This window comes from Bos javanicus, chromosome 22, assembly GCF_032452875.1.
Source record: "Bos javanicus breed banteng chromosome 22, ARS-OSU_banteng_1.0, whole genome shotgun sequence".
Taxonomy (NCBI): domain Eukaryota; kingdom Metazoa; phylum Chordata; class Mammalia; order Artiodactyla; family Bovidae; genus Bos; species Bos javanicus.
The window spans coordinates 7,386,574-7,402,328 of record NC_083889.1 but is presented as its reverse complement, the minus strand read 5'-3'; the positions used below and the strand labels follow the sequence as shown (position 1 = coordinate 7,402,328).

The 15,755-nt window shown below is 49.7% G+C and overlaps 1 protein-coding gene and 1 long non-coding RNA gene across 2 annotated transcripts in view; both read left to right on the top strand.

The window, feature by feature from the left end:
- The window catches only part of GLB1 (galactosidase beta 1), a 104,156-nt gene extending 90,651 nt beyond the window's left edge, over positions 1 to 13,505 (top strand). The window contains exon 16 of the mRNA XM_061395756.1: positions 12,900 to 13,505. Coding sequence (XP_061251740.1) covers positions 12,900 to 13,130 — 231 coding nt within the window. The 3' untranslated portion in view covers positions 13,131 to 13,505. The remainder of the gene's footprint in view (positions 1 to 12,899) is intronic.
- On the top strand, positions 2,176 to 10,672 carry LOC133235024 (uncharacterized). The gene is made up of 2 exons (XR_009732409.1): positions 2,176 to 2,254; positions 3,044 to 10,672. It is a non-coding gene; the product is annotated as an uncharacterized LOC133235024 (long non-coding RNA).
- Positions 13,506 to 15,755: the final 2,250 nt, after the last annotated feature.

The window sequence follows — 15,755 nt, the reverse complement described above, 5'->3', positions numbered from 1 at the left end:
AGTTGTGTCCAACTCTTTGCAACCCCATGGACTGTAGGCTCCTCCATCCATGGGGTTTTCCAGTCAAGAGTACTAGAGTGGGTTGCCATCACCTTCTTCAAGGAATGTTGCAAGGAGGAAGCCAGTTCTGCCTCCCTGTTCAAAATTGTTTCTTTGACTTGATTTTCATTGCTTTACTATTATAATCATACTTAATGGCCTCCCTGGAGGTCCCTGCCCACCTGTGAATAGAGATTAACACACCCCATCCAAAGGCTGACCATTCCCTTGGAGGTGTTTTGCAAGACTGAAGACCCTTAAGTAAAAGAAGCCGATCATAAAAGACTGCATATTGTGTGATCCCATTTGTCTGAATTCTTCAGAAAAGGTCAATCAAAAAAAAAGAAAAGGCCAATCAGAAACGCCAAAAAGTAAATGAATGGCTGCCTAGGACTTAGGGTGGGAAGTCTTAGGGAGAGTGACTGAAAATTGGTATGGGGTTCCTTTTTGAGGTGATGGAAATGTCCCCAAATTAAATTGTGGTGATGGTTGCAAAATCTTCTTAAATTTATTGAGACTTAGTTTATCGCCCAAGCATATATTTCCTGGTGAACATTTTTCTGTAATTTTAAGCTCTACTATCCTCTCTCTCGGAGAAGGCAATGGCACCCCACTCCAGTACTCTTGCCTGGAAAATCGCATGGATGGAAGAGCCTGGTAGGCTGAAGTCCATGGGGTCGCTAAGAGTTCCACACAACTGAGCGACTTCACTTTCACTTTCCACTTTCATGCACTGGAGAAGGAAATGGCACCCCACTCCAGCACTCTTGCCTGGAGAATCCCAGGGATGGGGGAGCCTGGGGGGCTGCCGTCTATGGGGTCGCACAGAGTTGGACACGACTGAAGCGACTTAGCAGCATCCTCTCTCTGGCCATATGTTTCTATCCCTCAAAACTCTCAAGGCTCCCAGGTCTACTCTTGGATCTTGTAGATGACCTGAAACTCCACCATCAGGGCCACAGTTCTTCCCTATCCTGCCTAGACGACACCACCATTTTTTTTCCTTCAGTTTAGTCGCTCAGTCGTGTCCGACTCTTTGCAACCCCATGAATTGCAGCACGCCTGGCCTCCCTGTCCATCACCAACTCCCGGAGTTCACTCAAACTCATGTCCATTGAGCCATCTCATCCTCTGTCATCCCCTTCTCCTCCTGCCCCCAATCCCTCCCAGCATCAGAGTCTTTTCCAGCGAAAAGTCTTTTCCTTAGGAGCCCTCAATCCACTGGCCCCCTTGCCCTTCCACTCCTTGTTCACCCTCACTGGGAATGGATTCAGCACTAGCCTCTCTCTGCTAGTTCTCGGTAACTGAGGACCCCGGGTGTGGCCTCTCTGGCATATTCGTCCCCTCAGTCTCCAAACTCTGGAGGTCCCCAAGCTGCCCAGCAAGTCTTCCCTATCCCCAGCTGGCCTCTAACTCTCACCACCTCCCTTAAACCACCTGCCTCCTCCCCACCTCCTCCACAGAGGACTCACCCTACTTGACGCTATCAGGTGAGATCCTTTGTTCCTCAGCTTCCTGTCAGACTTATCTCTCTGCCTCCACCCTCACTTCCTGCCCCGTGGCCTCTAGAAGGAAGTGCAAGCTCCAAACCCCCTCCCCACCTTCTTCCTCCAGGCCGAGTTCCTGTTCTCTCTTTTCCTCCTCCTGCACTTTGTCAGCTTCTCCGTCTTCTCTCCAACTCCTTGTTGCATGCAGCCCAGAAGCAATATTTAGGGCCGCTGGGACCCGGAAACAAAGTATGGCCTGACCCGGAAACAAAGTATAGCCTTTCCCGGATCCTCCCAGTGGATTGCGCATGCTCATTCTCTCCCTCCCGCTTCCTCACCCCGCTCTTCCACCATGTCCCCTTCCCCCGTTACTGGCCCCCTTCTCCCTCTTGGTGTCCTCTGTTCACTCTTTTTTCATTCCCTCTCTGTGCCCACTGGGTTTTCACAACTTCAAGACTGGCATTAACTCCTCTCTGAAACCTTCCTAGACCCTTTGTCCCCCTTGATCCCTCTAGAGCCCAGTCTGGACTCAGCAGCCATGACACTTCGTCACTCAAGCTGGCGCCCCAGTTTCACTCGCTGAGCCATAAGTTTCACGAGAGGCATTTTTTTTTTAAGTGCCCGGTTTATCTGGCCTCCTCCCTGGGCCTGGTTGCTCTGTAACTGCCTTCAGGTGGAAGAGGGGACTTGATTATGTTGCTGGGTCCCTTGCAAGAAACCTCTTGGAGGTGAGTAGAGTGCAGGCCTTCCGAGGGTCCCGTTGGTGAAGAGAGGCTTGGCTGTTGCTGGGGGTATGGGACCAAGGCCCACGAGAAGAGCCAACACAAACGGTGGCTCACCAGGTGGCATCAGCTCCATGGCTTAGAGAAAGAACCTTCAAGAGATGTAACGCATAAAGACAGCATTATCTTTCCCAGGAGTTATGAGCAGGGCTAAAGGCTCAGATGGAGCTTGAAACACACCCAAAAGATGGGTAAGTCCTTCATCAGAATCAGAGGTTATGTCAGGGAGGGAACTTCCAAGTGAAAGAATAGCAGATATAAAGGAAAAAAATAAATGGAAAAGCATAGCATGTTTTTGGAGGTCAAAGGGGTTCACCTTGGCCAGGTCATGGAAGTGTCACACCCAAGAGTTACTGACCCAGGCATTTTGCTCAGCACCTAAGAGACACTATCTTTATAATCATCAAAGGAGGCCCCTGTGGTAGGATGTCCTGGTAGTGTCTCCAGTTTGCAGATGAGCAGATAGAGGCTCAAAGACCTCAGTATCTGGTGTGAGGTACAGACATGCTGGTGAAAAGGCTCCCCAGCCCTAGGTCTGTCTGACTTGGAGGCCCAGATGAAAAGGCCGGCAGCATGTACAGGGCCTCGAAGTCCAGGGGGAGCTTGTACTAATGATCCAGGCAGAAGCTCTTCACTTACTTAGTCTGATGGGTTTTCTGCACCTTTATGCTTGAAAAGTTCATGTACAGGACTCGCCTGGTGGTGCAGTAGATAAGAATCCACTTGCCAATGCAGGGTACACGTGTTCTATCCCTGGAAAGATTCTGCATGCCGTAGAGCCACGAAGCCCGTGAGCCACAACTACTGAGCCCGCTCTCCAGAGCCCACTGTGCTCTGAAGCAAGAGAAGCCACTGCAATGAGAAGCTCCTGGATAGTAACGAAGAATAGCCCCCACAGCCCCCCTCACCATAGCTCGAGAAAGCCTGCACAAAGCAACCAAGAAACAGTGCAGTCAAAAGTAAAAAAAAAATTTAATCTTAAAGTACATGTGCACACAATATTTATGAATATGTCAGGGTGTTTAGAACCCAAGAAACTCATCTAATTCATACGTCTCATCAAAAACCAGTACGCAGGGGAACTAAGATCCCACATGCTGCATAGTTCAGCCAAAAATAAAGGTAAAAACTGTACACAAATGTACAGAGCAGTATTACCCAGAATTATCCAGAATCAACTAAAAGGTAAAAAAACCCAAGTGCCCATCAACTAATAATGAATAAACAAACTATGGCCTATCCGTTTAATGGAAAATTATTTGGCAGTAAAAACAAATGAACAGGACTTTCCTGGTGGTTCAGTGGTAAAGAATCCAGCTGCCAATGCAAGAGACACGGGTTCTATCCCTGATCCGGGAGGATCCCACATGCTTCAGAGCAACTAAGCCCGTGCACCACGACCACTGAAGCCTGTGCGTCCTAGAGCCCTTGCTCCGCAACAAGAGAAGGCACCGCAGTGAGAAGCCTACACGCCACGAGGGAAAGTAGGCCCTGCTCACCACAACTAGAGAAAAGTCCACCCAGCAGTGTTAATAAATCAAAATATTAAAAAGACAAATGAACGACATGGATGAACCTTGAAAACATGTTCCGTGAAAGAAGCTAGTCACAAACCATATATACCATGTGGTACCATGTATGTGAAATGTCCAGAACAGGCAGATCTATAGACCCAGGAAGATGAGTGGTTGCCTAGAGCAGGGAAAAGGGGGTATTAGGGAAAGGGGGTGGGGGTGGATACTAAAGACTGAAGAGTTTTTCTTTGGGGTGATGGTTGGATTGCTCTTTAGTAAACTAATAACCATTGAGTTGTATACTTGAAATGAGGGAGTTATATAGTATGTGAATTACATTTCAGTAAAGCTTTACCCCCTCACACACACACACCAGAAGGTCTGTCCTTGAGATTTGTGAGCCTGGGTTGCCTAGGTCTGAAGGTCAGAGAACACACGTTTATCATGCCTAGGACAGAGCATGCGCGTTTTCTATTCTGTTCCAGCGAGCGGTGGTCCCTATTGCCATGGACCATCCATGTCAGCTCCTGAGGTTCTGAGCGATCGACACATGCACGGCAGACAGATCACACACCCCCTCCCAGGGCATGGAGTTCTGAGTTTGGGAGGATGTGCACTTTAGCAGACCAGGGGGATGCAGAGGGGATGGACCACCCAAAGCGTGGGCGGTTTCTAAGACTCTGCCTTTCGACACCAAACCCGCTCTATCCTCCATCTGGGAGGCCCCGTGGAGGCCCCTGTTCTGGCCCTTTGACTTCTGCCATTCACTTGTTATAGAGAAACTACTTTGATGGGGTGAATGAAGTCACTGATAAGGAGATTCAGGAGATTAAAAAAAAGTCACTTCTGATTAATCGGCCATACTTGGGTCGGATGTGGCTTTCTGGTTAAATGCCCGAACGTCAACTGGGATTTCTTTGGGAAGTGGTCTGACATGTTTGGCTTCATCCAAGAGACACAGACCAGCGCTTGGTCTGCACAGAACTCTCGTCCGACCACAAACTCCCCACAGCGAGCATTGCTTTTCAGTGCTCCAGCGTGCCAGATGGGCCAGACCTAAAACCCTTACTCTGTCTCTGCAGTGACGTGTGTGCTGTTTATCTCTCCTTCAGATGCATGTGGAGGACACCACATGAATATCCTCTGTAGACTTCCTACATTTATTACCACTTGCAGTAGGTCTGGGTGCCTAACAGAGCATGGGGGTGAGAGGGCTGGGATAACTTCCGGTTTTTCCTCTACCAGAATTAAGCTTTGAACATTAAGAAGCTACATAGAGGGACCTCGCTTGTGGTCCACTGGTTAGAACTCCAAGCTTCCACTGCCAGGGGCACAGGTTCGATCCCTGGTCAGGGAACGGAGACACCACATGCTGGTGACCAAAAAAAATCAACATTGAATATAGATGAAAAGCAAGAAGCTGTAAAAGAACCGTGGATAAAAGAATTTATAATGAAGGGTTGGTAACTATCTTCTATTTGGAGACTCTTTTTGAATCTTGCTTTTGACATTTCCAGCTCTCTAATCATTTGGTCTTTCTGGTGATCCGTCCTATCCTGAGGCCTAGTCACCAGAAAGACAATGTGATTAGACATTGGGACTTTCAGCCCATCCTTCCTCAACCTCTGGAGTTAGGGTCAGGGACTGGAAATGAAATTCTACAAAAAAACTTTAGAACAACAAGATTCAGGAGCTTTTGGGTCGGTGAACACTTGACAGCTTACACCTGGGCGGGAGGTACAGATGGAGACGGCCGGCAGCTCAGCCCTGCACCCCTAATACCTTGCCCTGTGAATCTTTTTTGTCTGGCCATTTCTGAGTTGTATCCTTTATAATAACCCCATAGATATCAGTAAAGTGTTTTTCTGCATTCTGTGAGCCATTCTAGGACATTATTGAATCTGAGGAGGGGCTCATGGGAATCCCCAACAGGTTGTTCAGAACTAGGACTCCAGAATTTTGGAGCCTACACAACTGGAGGTATGGCACTGTCAGCCTCTGAGGGGAATGACTCAGGAGCATGGTGGGGGTCAGAGGCCACTCAAGTACTTCCTGCTCATTCAGGAAGAGCTGTCCGCTCTTGGTCGTCACAGGGAGTGGCCATGAAGTCTGGAACACAGCAAAAAAGGAAAGTTGCATTCAGCACAATGAAATTGTGTCATCTCTGTTTCCAGACCTGATGGTCATCTTCTAGATGGCCCGTCAATCTTGAGTCTCTATGGATAATTCTGTACAGGTTGCGGGGGCCGGGCTGTGTGAGGCAAGTTAAAGGGGAGACTTCAGCACTTATGGGAATGCAGCAGGAAGATGCCTGTCAGGAAAGGACTCAGTCTGTAGAGTGGACGGCAGTGGGCAGGAATTCTGCGCCCATGCTCAGAAGCTGTCCCTGCTGAGATCACTGACACCGACATGGTGACATGCTCCCCAGACATGTCTCACTTAACTTCTTGGCAAGTAACATCTGACACAGGTAACCACGCCCTCCCTTGAAGCTCTCCTGATGTCTACGAACTTCTGGTTTCCTACCCTGTCTTCGTTCCTTCTCAGGCTTTTCTTTCTCTGTCTGTGTTTCAGTTCTCAGGACTTGATTCAGGGCCCTCTGCTTACACTTTGAGGGGAGCTCATCCCCACAGATGTAACACCCCGATTTCCAGCTCATCATTTTTGAGGATGGGGAACACCACATCCAACCACCGGGGTGGACTGACCACTGGAGGCCTCAGATCTCGTCTGATATATAAGACAGCCCCTTCTTCCTCATTCCCCAACACTTGCTCTTCTGCAGGAGAAGTGGTCCAGGGACAAGCAAGGAAGCTTGAATTTAGTGCAGCAGAGAGGATGGAAAAGGGGCCCAGCTGTGGGAAACAATACCAGCAGTCTTGTGGAGAGCTCCCTGCACACCAGCCACCATGCTGAGTGCTCACCTGAATCCTCTCACTTACTTACAACAACCCTGAGAGAGGTACAGATACGACAGAGGTGGGGACTTGGAGATGGGATTTGGAGGCTAATTGGTGAAAGAGGAACTGACTAGTAGAGGATAACCCTACTCTTGTGAAATTGGGTTCAATGACATCATTTACTTTACTGAAAAGTAGCATGCTGCTGTACACTGATGGCCATGGAGTTGTGTTATCAGTTAGCTTTCGCTGTCTAAAAAACCACCCCAAACTTAGTGGTGTCAAACAGCAAGCCTCTATTTAGCTCCTGATTGGGAGTGTTGGCAGACTGGGTTGTGGTTTCGCTGGTCTTGGCTGGGCAAGCCCTTCCAGTCAGTGAGGAGGCCCTCGTCTTGGGGCTTGGCTGGCTGTCTGCTGAGGCCGTACAGATCGGTCTGTGTCTCTCCCATCATCTAGCAGGCCAACCTGGGCTTGCTCATATGATGACTGGCAGTGTTCAAAGAAAAAAATGCAGACGTGCAAGGATTCTTAAGACCCAAGTCAGAATTCACATGTCACTTCTTCCATGTTCTTTGCCCAACACTCGACCAGCCCCATCCAAGATTCTACTTCCTGAGTGCATATGCTGTGAAAAGTTGTGGGCATGTCTGCAGCCTACCACGAAGTCTTAGCCCTGTTTGACCCTACTTTCATTCTGAATTTGATATGCTTTTTCAACTCTTTTTGGCCTGATTTACAGTTCTCCTACCCCTAACAAGGTTTACTATTTCCACTTCATTGTTTCTAATCACAAGTCCTGTGAACTTGGAAACTAGATAGACACCTTTGCCCAAATGTATATTAATTTAGTAACAAGGCTTGTAAGAATTGTATGCCAACAGGAGTAAATGGGCTCTGAGTAAAGGAGAATCTCTACAAATTTTAGTGCATGGACTCCGCAACAAATGGTATATGCTGCCTAGAGATGGTTTTCGCTTACCAGTTCTTAGCTTCGTTCCAGGAATGTGAGGACGCATGAGGAAAGTCATAGGGGAGATGCTCCATAAAAAGATCAAGCGATGCTGGCACCCAGGGCGAGTTGAAAAGGAAGGAATTTATCTTTGGGGGTTTGCTGAGAGCAGGAAGTGACTCATCCTTTATGTTAATATTCTGCATTTTCGTGGCTTCGATTCTATCTGGGTCTGTCCTAAAATACAGAGAAATCGTAAACTTTTTATTCTTAGACAAAGGAGGAAGGAAAGGTGTTGCATCAGCTACAGATTTGGGGTCTGAAGGCAGGGGAGATTTTGGTTTTATCCTGTGTGGAGGTTTATTTAACATCTTATCTCTCACGGTTTTACTTTTTTTTCTTTATTTTTTCCTCCCAAGTTAGCACCATAAATACTCATGAATCATGCATGTGAGAACCTTTTAACCTTGAGAAATGGACCTTTAAGTCTTCCAAGTATCTAAATGTCTTCTTCCAGAGTAGAACAGAGTCAACCTTCAACCCAAGTTTGGTGTTGTTAAAGGAACTCCTGACCACATTTGAGAATGTTGAAGCTATGACTTAAACCAGGATTGAATCTTTTGTTTTACATTCTTCTCAGAGGGTTCTATTTATCTGGAGAATTGAAAACAGACAGACAGACACATGTCTGCCTGATTAACACAGAAGCAAGTCAGTCACTGCCAGGAACCTGTCCTTCACTGGAACTATTACAGCCTTGGTGATAATATTTAGCGGAGAGCGGGGAGTCTGTCAGGGGTCAAGCCACAGTCAGAGAAAGTCAGCATTTGTCATGGAGATGTCTCAGCTGGGACAACCCAGGGAAACTCTGAAGCCATCAGTGTTCACTCTACAGATGCTCGGCCTTAGTATGTATTAATACTTAACTGTGTTGATTAAGAGTGTGTCTACTTTCAGGAACTTTCCTGGAGGTCCAATGGTTGGGACTCCGAGCTTGCACCTCAAGGGGCACAGGTGCTATCCCTGGGCAGGGAACTAAGATCCCCAAGCCACATGGCTAGAACAAAAGGGGAAAAAAGAGTTATGTCTATTCAGATCACATGGGCCTACTCTCCCCGCACCAATAATTTCAGCATAATTTTTTAAAAGAGAAACAAGAATCAGAATGTACATATATATTTTAATAGTTTTTTTTCAGTTTGACTCTTTTAAAGTGATTTTTTTTTGGCTGTGCTGGATCTTAGTTACGGAGCGTAGGCTTTCTCTAGTTGTGCAATCGAGGGCCATGCGCCAGTAGCACCGCGCCGGCTTCTCATTGCAGTGACTCCTCTTGTTGGAGAGCACAGGCTCTAGAGCATGGGTTTCAGAAGCTGTGGACACGGGTTTAGTTGCTCACAGCATGCGGGATCTTCCCAGACCCGGGATTGAACCTATGTCCCCTGCATTGGAAGGCGGATTCTTAATTACTGGACCACCAGGGAAGTCCTAAACTGATTTTTTAGTGCCGTAAAAAATTGTGTTTTAAAAAAATCACAGTGTTAATCAAGGGAGTAGGCAAATGCTGCATTGTTCTGCCTGTGAACAGTAGTCCCTAAAATTCTTAAGCTGGGAGGGGAGGGACAGGAGTATTCTTGAAGTGGGGCTGGGTATTTGCCCGGGCAGAATCGTCCACGAGTCTTACCTCCTGGGTGTCATGGGTGTACATTGTATGTCTCTCTGCTGCAAATAGCTGATAAACCAGTAGTCAAACAAGTGACTGCGTGTGCAAACAATGACAGTAACTAGAAGAATCATATTAAAGGGCAAGCGAGGGACTTGGAAGCCCCAGGACTGAGGAGGGTGAGATGACCTTCTCTCTGTGGAGGTGGTGATGGGGTGGACACTTGAGGGATCCGAAGGCTTGGAGTGTGGGGGATTGCTATGTGGAGCCTGGGATCTAGAGTTAGAGGAAGCAGGGGGACCTGCCCAGGCGGTGGGTTGGGGTGGGGAGTGGCTCCAGGCTCCTGAGCCAGCGCTGCCCGGAATGTGTCTGAAGAACTGGCTGGGAAAGTAGAGAGGAGCAGGGAGATGGGTCTGATGATGGAGTGATGGGCATTCACCACACCTCTGCTGAGCTGCTCAGCACAACAGTCACCGGCCACCTGGCTATTTTCCATTTACCTTTGAATTAATTCAAAGTGAAAATTTAGTTCCTCCCTTGCACCAGCCGCTGGTCAGTGCAGGTAGCTACCCTGTGGGGCAACACCAAGCCCTCCATCTCTGTGGACAGTTCTGTGGACCAGCAGGGCCTCAGGACTATGTACCATGACCTGTGCTCTCCGAATCCTTCATTCCTCTGGGTTGGAAGGGCAACCAAACTATCATAGGCATCCCCGCACGCCCATTCTGTTCAGGACGGAGAGTAGAGGGAAACTGTCCTGAAGACTTTTCTTGCTTTGGAGAATTAACCAAAATCAAAGAACTTGCCTGCAATGTAGGAGGCACAGGTTTGATTCCTGGGTCAGGAAGATCCCCTGGAGAAGGAAATGCAGTAGCCTGGAGAATTCCATGGAGAAGCCTGGTGGGCTACAGAATGACCCTACAGCATGAGGTCACAAAACAGGTGGACACGACTTAGAGACTAACCACCACCAACAAAGATCCTGTAAGCCTGAGTTTGGGGAAGGTTGGAGAGAAGGGGCCAGGCACAATATCTACATGTTAGAGTCACTTAGGTGAGTTAGGAGGCAGAATCCAGATGGGGGCTGAAGGCTCCAAATGGGTGATCATTTGGGAGAGAAAAGAAAACTTAAACAGATGATCCAAAGCCAGGAGGGTCAGAAGAAAAATTACATCCAATTTGATGAGGAACTAGGAGTGACGGTTAGGGGTTACATCTGTCAGTCACAGAGCAGTCTGGGAAGTGGGGCCACCCTGAGTGTTGACTGGTGGCAGCTGGACCTTCCAGAAATGTGGGGGCAGCCGGGGAAGCGGAAGTTGGAAGAGGGACTGGAGAATCAAAGGCAGAAGCGCTCATCTTCCTCCCCGGCTGGTCCAGTCGGCACCTCGAGGGGCTCCCAGGAGGAAGTGGTACCCCTGGAAGCTCATGGAGGGGGTCTTTAGGGCTGTTGGCTCGTGCAGCTACTGCACTGTTTGTGAGCAAGGCAGCATTTGGAGGATAAGCTAGACCTGGGGTAGTTGGGGGACCAAGGGTGAGCTGAGCCCACAGGTGCCAGTCCCCCGTCTACCCGTGCAAGCCCCTGACAGTGGCCCAGCTCCCCTGCCACCTTCCAGTGTCAAGCAAGGTGCTCCTGGGGCCCCAGCCCGCTGCACCTCATCTCCTCCGCCAGGTGAATTGCACCCCCTAACCCTGGAGGGAGCTGGGGGCGCCTTTTCTCACCCAGCTCCCCAGTCCCAATAACCAACACAGGAGACCCGCTCGGTGCAGCGGGAGAGGTATTGGAGGGGCAGCATCTTGGCAGGGACTGGTCCTCGGTGTGGCCAGGACGCAAGGTGGGGCCGGGGTTGCCCACACGTGCTGCTCACAGCGCTCTCCCTCGCTTCCCCTTGGAGCCCATCTGCCCCTACCCCGACTGCAGAGTCGGCCTCTACTGTTCTCTAACACTGCGGAAACGGGGCACCACCAGATCTTCAATGTGATAAACCCTGGTGAAGCTGTCGTTTGCATGTACCTTCGGCATGGATCGAGATAGCATATCCCGTGGTAAAAACAAGAGTAAAATAATTCTGAGAAGTGTGAAACTGTCACCCTTTTTCTAAATGACTTATCCCGACAGACAGGTGGCTTTCCATCACTGGCTTCCTTTCAAGGGGACGTGGAGGCCAAGGTCTTTTCACTGGGTGGTGTGAGGGGTGCAGCCACGCCATGCTGACCACGCGCGGCTTCCTCCTGCCTGCCCCCCATCCCCAGGTACCAGTGGGAGTGGGGACCTGCCCAGGGTCATACAGGCAGGAGGCGGCAGGAATAAGGTTTGAAGCCAGGTGGGAAGCTTGCATCCAGGGGCCACCTGGGGGCTGAAAATTACCCAAAGGTGAGACCTGAGTAGGTAGCTCCAGGGTGAGCACCCAGAGCTGGGTTCAGGATCAGGGCTCCAGGGGGCAACCGGGGCTGGACCTCTGCAGGATGTTTCCCCAAGACATTAGGGCCATTGTGGGGCCAATTTTGGTGCTTCTTCCTCCCACCCCTCGTCCTCCCTTCTTCCTTCCTCCATCCTTTCTCAGGTATTCTCTTGTGTGTGACCTTCTCTCCTTTGCTCCCTTGCTTTCTCCATAACAGAATGGTCCACCTATTCCGTCAACTGCTAAGTCCCACCTGACAGCAAATTCTAGCTCCTGCTCTCACGCTGTGCAGACACACCCCAGCCCGGGCCCCATTCCCGAGAACTTTCTCCTCCTTCTGGGTTTTGCAGTGGAAGCAGCTTTTCCTACTCCTAAGAGTCGGGCACGACTGTGCGACTTCACTTTCACTTTTCACTTTCATGCATTGGAGAAGGAAATGGCAACCCACTCCAGTGTTCTTGCCTGGAGAATCCCAGGGATGGGGGAGCCTGCTGGGCTGCCGTCTTATGGGGTCGCGCAGAGTCGGACACGACTGAAGCGACTTAGCAGCAGCATCGGCAGAAGTCTTCGCAGCTTGTAGGATACTCTGTGCTCCTTGAAGCAAGTCCCCACCCCTCACTTTTATGCTGGTGTGAAAACCATCAAAAGGTAGCAAGAAGGTAGACGACCTGGGCGGCCAGCCTCTCCCTCCTCGACTCCCCATCCTTCTAGAGGGCGCATGTGTCTGGGCTGCTGGGCTCCTGCTTACCTCCGGCAGCAAGGCCCCCATCTGCCTGGAGGAGGGGGGAGCACAGAGGCAAAGCTCGTCTCCTGAGGAGGCAGGGAGGCGACTGTGTACAGAGGCCTCGGGCAGAGGCGGGCATGTGCAGACAGGCACCCCACCCCCACGTCGCGCCGGACCCAGGACAAAATTCAGAAACTTGGTGACTGTGCCGCAGTGTCATCCAGTGCTGACCTGCGCGGCACTGAAGCCACAGGAGGGACCAAACACGTCTCTTCCTGAAGCAGGGTGGGTACTGGGATGAGTGGCTTCTCCCACCCAGCTCCTGCCCAACTTGAGCATCTTCCTGGGGACACTGCCTGCTTCCCCACCCCACGCCCCCTGCACCAAGGTTCTCATGCCCCTCAGGGGTCAGCACAGCTGGGTTGATGGTTTTCTCTCTCTCCAGGGTCAGGTGTGGATCAACGGCTTTAACCTCGGCCGCTACTGGCCAGTGCGGGGCCCCCAGATGACCCTGTTCGTGCCTCAGCACATCCTGGTGACCTCGACCCCAAACACCATCGTGGTGCTGGAGCTGGAGCATGCGCCCTGCCAGGACGGCGGCCCGGAACTGTGCACCGTGGAGTTCGTGGACAAGCCGGTTTTTCGCACAGTCCAGACCCACAGACATGCAAACTAGGAGCAAGACTGACTCCCTGGAACAAAGTCTGTGACCCTTCAGAATTCTAGCCTTGCACATACCTCGCCTGTCGCTCGGAAGGCCAGCATTCACTTCTGATTGGAAGATGGGCTAGGCGTGTTCTTACCTAGGTTTCCCTGGCGCCCGGCGGTGCCTGACGCACCCCGTCCAGGCTGCGTGGTCATGGGGTGGGGCTGGTAGCCCAGCAACACAGAGGCATCCACAGGGTTGGAAGGGAAGCGTTTGAAGTTTTTCTGATTTTTATTTTGTTAAGAATCATGTAGCCTTTTTATTAAATAAAATTTGTATTCAAATGATCTTACTGTTTTTAATGTTGAGCAGGTATTAAATTATAGCTTCTGATTTAAATCATAACTAGACTTGAGTGGGCTGAATAAGCCACTTCACTAAGTTGAGGTTGGTTCAAAGGAGTGGAAAATAGTCTTGTTTTGATCTACTGGACCATTGCTTTTCTGGTCTTTGACTTCCTTTTAAATTTCTGTGATACATACCAGGAGAGCTCATAAACACAACTCCAAATGATTATGCAGACCATCAGCAGTTGGAAAGCATAGACAGATTGGTACATCTGTACAGTGGGAGACACCAGAGCCGCTAAGATGCAGATGCAGATCTGTATTTATTTACTTGAAAATATTTTCATGGTAAGTGGTGTGAAAAAAGCATGTTGCCTTAAGTTGGATCCTGTGTTGTCGATTTGGACATAAGAGCTGCACACATGCACACACTCAGTCCAGGCCTGTTCACCCGTCAACAGACGGGCACACGTGTGGACGTGCAGACCCCAGCAATTGTGGGAGATGCCCTTCCTGCCCCAGGCATCCTGATCTCACACCGTAAGCACTGTCTTCCACCATGTCCAGTTCTGAGCATATTGTGTATTTAATCCACTTGTCCCTCACCAGAACTCAGAGGAGCATATGACCTCATTTACCAGGTCACCTGTCTACATACTGGGCTTCCCTGGTAGCTCAGGAGGTAAAGAGTCTGCCTGCAATGTGGGAGACCCAGGTTTGATTCCTGGGCCGGGAAAATCCTCTGGAGAAGGAAATGGCAACCCACTCCAGTATTCTTGTCTGGACAACCCGGTGGATGGAGGAGCCTGGCAGGCTACAGTTCATGGGGTCTCAAAGAGTTGGACACGACTGAGCGACTAACACGTTTACTTCACGTCTACACGTTGTAGAGACGTGGTTTGAAGCCTAGTCCTCTGGCTCTGGTGTGGCATCTGTCATATACTGACACATGCTCATGTTCCCAGAGGAGAAGACTACAGTGACAGAAACGGAAATGTTGACATGAGCGTATCTGGGGGCAGGCGTCACAGGTTAGATCTCTGTCCAGGAAGATTCCACATGCCGCGGAGTAACTACTGAGCTCACGCCCAACTAATGAGCCCACACACCCTAGATCCCGTGCTCCACTACAAGAGAAGCCGCTGCAGTGAGAAGCCCGTGCACCGCTCTAGAGAAGAGACCCCACTCACCGCAACTAGAGAGAGCCTGCGCACAGCAACGAAGACCCAGCACAGCCAAAAATCAAAGAAATAAATAAAAATTTTTTAAAATATATGAGCATATCTGGGTGGTGGGTGTTTGAGAGGTTGTTTGCAGTTTCTTTTGTGTTTACTTGTATTTTAGATTCTGTGCAGAGATGAGGTCCATTTTCTTAAGAGAGGAAGAAAGATGTCTGTTGCTAACCGACAGCATCTTTCTACAGGAGTGTGTTTCTCTGTCTCTTAGACATCAGTGATGACCGGGAGTCTGGAAACTCTGCAGGAGACATGTATGTGCTGAAACAAATAGACCAGACCTGGACCGAGGAGTGTCTTCGTAACATCTGCTGCTGGATGTCCCGCATCCTCTGGGTGTTGGGCGGACTGCAGGCACTGCTCCCTGCACCTAAGCCGCAGTGCATCACTCTTTCTCCCACCAAGTTCCTGAACATTGAGAAAATGATACTCGAGAGCTGTGCCTTGTGACATGCTCTGGGAAGACGAGAGACTAAAGCCTTGTGCTTTGGTCCCCTGCACATCCCCTGTCCCAGAGATTCCCTGTTGTGGCCTCTCCAGAGGCTCAGGGGCTGGAGTGAAACCGCCTCAGCAGACTGTTTCCCTTCCATCGCCTTCCCTGGTTCCCCTCATCCAGCCTTCAGAACCGCACCCCACTGGTGGCAGTGGAGAGCCCACTTCACGGATGAAAACGTTTAACCTTCAGGGAGAGGTGAAACTGGATTCCAATCTGGTCTGTCTCCACCAAAGTCAGAGTGTTTTGTTTGTGTGAGGGAGTCTTTTGGGGTTCTCCCCCTCGTCCAGGATGCTATGTTCTGGAAAACGATCCTTTTTTAATTTTTAAATTAATTTTTATTGGAGTATAGTTGGTTTACAATGCTGTGTTAGTTTCTGCTGTAAAGTGAATTAGCTATACATATGTCCCCTCTTTTTCAGATTTCCTTCCCATTTAGGTCACCCTAGAGCTTTGACTAGAGTTCCCTGCTAGACAGTAGGTTCTCATTACTTAACTACTCTATACATAGTATCAGTAATGTATATATGTCAATCCCAAGCTCACAGTTCCTCCCACTGCCTTCCTTCCCCCTTACCTC